The sequence below is a fragment of the Toxorhynchites rutilus genome, chromosome 3 (genome assembly GCF_029784135.1).
Source record: "Toxorhynchites rutilus septentrionalis strain SRP chromosome 3, ASM2978413v1, whole genome shotgun sequence".
In the NCBI taxonomy this organism is placed as follows: Eukaryota; Metazoa; Arthropoda; class Insecta; order Diptera; family Culicidae; genus Toxorhynchites; species Toxorhynchites rutilus.
In genome coordinates, this window is record NC_073746.1 from 323,117,378 (window position 1) to 323,119,955 (window position 2,578).

At 36.5% G+C, this 2,578-nt stretch overlaps 1 protein-coding gene across 1 annotated transcript; it reads left to right on the forward strand.

The window, feature by feature from the left end:
• The first annotated feature begins 507 nt into the window (after positions 1-507).
• Positions 508-1,599, forward strand: LOC129774519 (probable cyclin-dependent serine/threonine-protein kinase DDB_G0292550). Its single transcript, XM_055778269.1, has one exon. The coding sequence runs from the start codon at positions 508-510 to the stop codon at positions 1,597-1,599; it is 1,092 nt and encodes a 363-aa protein (XP_055634244.1).
• Positions 1,600-2,578: the final 979 nt, after the last annotated feature.

Sequence of the window (2,578 nt, forward strand, 5' to 3'; positions counted from 1 at the left end):
ATTCCTTTTTTGATGATTCACCTTAAGTGAATCTTTTAATATATATTTCTATTATCGGTAAATTTATTTACGTATGCCTCAACCTACGCTATTCATAATAACAACTCGAAAAAGAATCTCACACGTTTGCATCAATTAGTGCATTTATAACTATAGGGACCCCTAATGTAAACGTACCATAAGATACAAACAAAAATAGATCAAATGAAACTACTACTCGACGAGCTAAGGAAAACTTACAACGATTTAAAAGCAAAGGATCAACATAGATCTTCGAAAAGAATATTGAACAAACAGATAGACAAAGCAAACAAGTTAATCACTAAGCTATCAAAAATATCGAAAATAGAAGACACAGTCGAGGGCCATTTGATTTTAGAAAAAGGGAAAGAACTCCATCAAGCCATTAAGCAGCTAGTGGAGCAGAAACGCAAACACGAAATTTTATCATTCAAAGCAGCTGCCACAGCAGTTCTATTTACTAAGAAACTAGAGAAGATATCAAAAATGGCGCAAGCTTTAGAAATAATCAAAACGATTCCGATACTAGTTCCCCATTATAATGGTGAGGGGGAAAAGTTAAACAGTACGATTGCCGCTCTTAATGCGTGCAAATCGTTAATTAACAACGATAACCAAGCAATTGCCATCCAGGTCATTCTTTCTCGCCTGGAGGGCAAAGCGAGGTCAGCAGTGGGGGATAATCCTCAGAATGTTGACGAGATAATTGAAAAATTAAAGAATAAATGCACGGTTAAAGTCGCACCCGAATCGGTGGTTGCGAAATTGAACGCTATCAAACAGAATAGCGAAATCGGAAAATTTACCGATCAAATTGAAAAACTAACCTTACAGCTGGAACGTGCATACATTGATGAAGACGTTCCAGTCGGAACAGCATCAAGGATGTCCACAAAAGCAGGAATTAAACGCGTTGAGTCTGGTGTTGTCCGAAACCCTCTCTGCCCAATTCGATTCACCAAACAGGATATGGCGACCGTGACAGGAATTAAAGCTTTGGCATCTGGAGTGAGAAATCACGAAACCAAACTGATACTTAAAGCAGGACAATTTAGCACACTATCTGCAGCGATCGAGACAATAAATGAAAACGAACAGCCGCACAACGATAATGCCAACATAATGCATTATCGGACGCAAAATTCCCGAAATAACCCACATCAAGGGAATCGACCTTCGTATAATAATAGAAACCGTAATAATTCTAACCATAACAACAACAACTTTAGACGGAACGATAGATTTCAATCTAGACCGTTTTTAACACATAGGAAGACAAACAACTATAATGGCTATCAGAGACAACAACATAATCAAAACTATAATCGACACCCGCAGAACAGGGCACCATTCAATTCAACACGAAACAACGGCTCGCGCGTTTTCTTAGCGCAATCGGGAAACGCGTTCACCCCCCAGCAAATAACTGTTGGGGGCACCGGACAAGTCACTGGACAAGGCACTGGACAAGATCCAAGACAGAGTCAAGGCCAGTACCAGAATGTGATACAGGAACAACAGATTCGACCACAACGGCAAATGCAAGGTCAAGTAATGACCTACACTCGAATGAACTAATCACTAAGCGATGTTTTCAGATAAACTCCTCATGTAGTAATTTTGTTTACCTGAAATTAGAATTTTCAACATCAGAGTCCACCCTTCTCGTTGACTCCGGTGCTGAAATTTCTATTTTTAAAATAAACACAGTCAAATCTACACAACAGATAAATTTTTCAGAAAAATGTCGTATTACAGGCATAAATGACATACAAACGGAAACCATTGGTAAAACACTGACTAAAATTTTACTTCCTAATGGAACAACAATCGAGCATAAATTCCAAATCGTAGATGCAAATTTTTCAATACCGACAGATGGAATTCTCGGTAGAGATTTTTTGTCGAAATTCAAATGTTCGATAAGCTACGATACATGGTTTTTAACAATTGCTAACAATGGAGAAATAATCGAAATACCCATTGAAGATAACCTTAACGGAGAATTTATTATACCACCTAGATGTGAAGTTTTCAAACAAATTTTTACACAAGAAATCAATAACGACTACGTATTACTATCACAAGAAATCATACCCGGAGTTTACTGTGCCAACACGGTTGTAAACTTAAAAGATCATGTAATAAAAATTATCAATACGAACACTGAACCAGTTCGCATAAACAAAAATTTTAAAAGAAAATACATATCACTTCAAAGTTACGACGTTTTCAATTTTAACAGAACGAACAAAAATAACCGAAACAAAAAACTTTTTGAAGAACTAAATTTAACCGATACACCTGAAATATGTAAACAGAAACTATTGGACCTATGTTCGAAGTTCAATGATATATTTGCTTTAGAAGGAGATACATTATCAAGTAACAATTTTTATAAGCAGAAAATTAATTTGTCTGACAATACACCAGTATACATTAAAAATTACCGTTCACCCGAAGTTCACCGACAAGAAATAAATTCACAAGTAAACAAACTGTTGACTGACAACATAATTCAACCGTCAGTATCACCGTATAACTCTCCCATACTTTT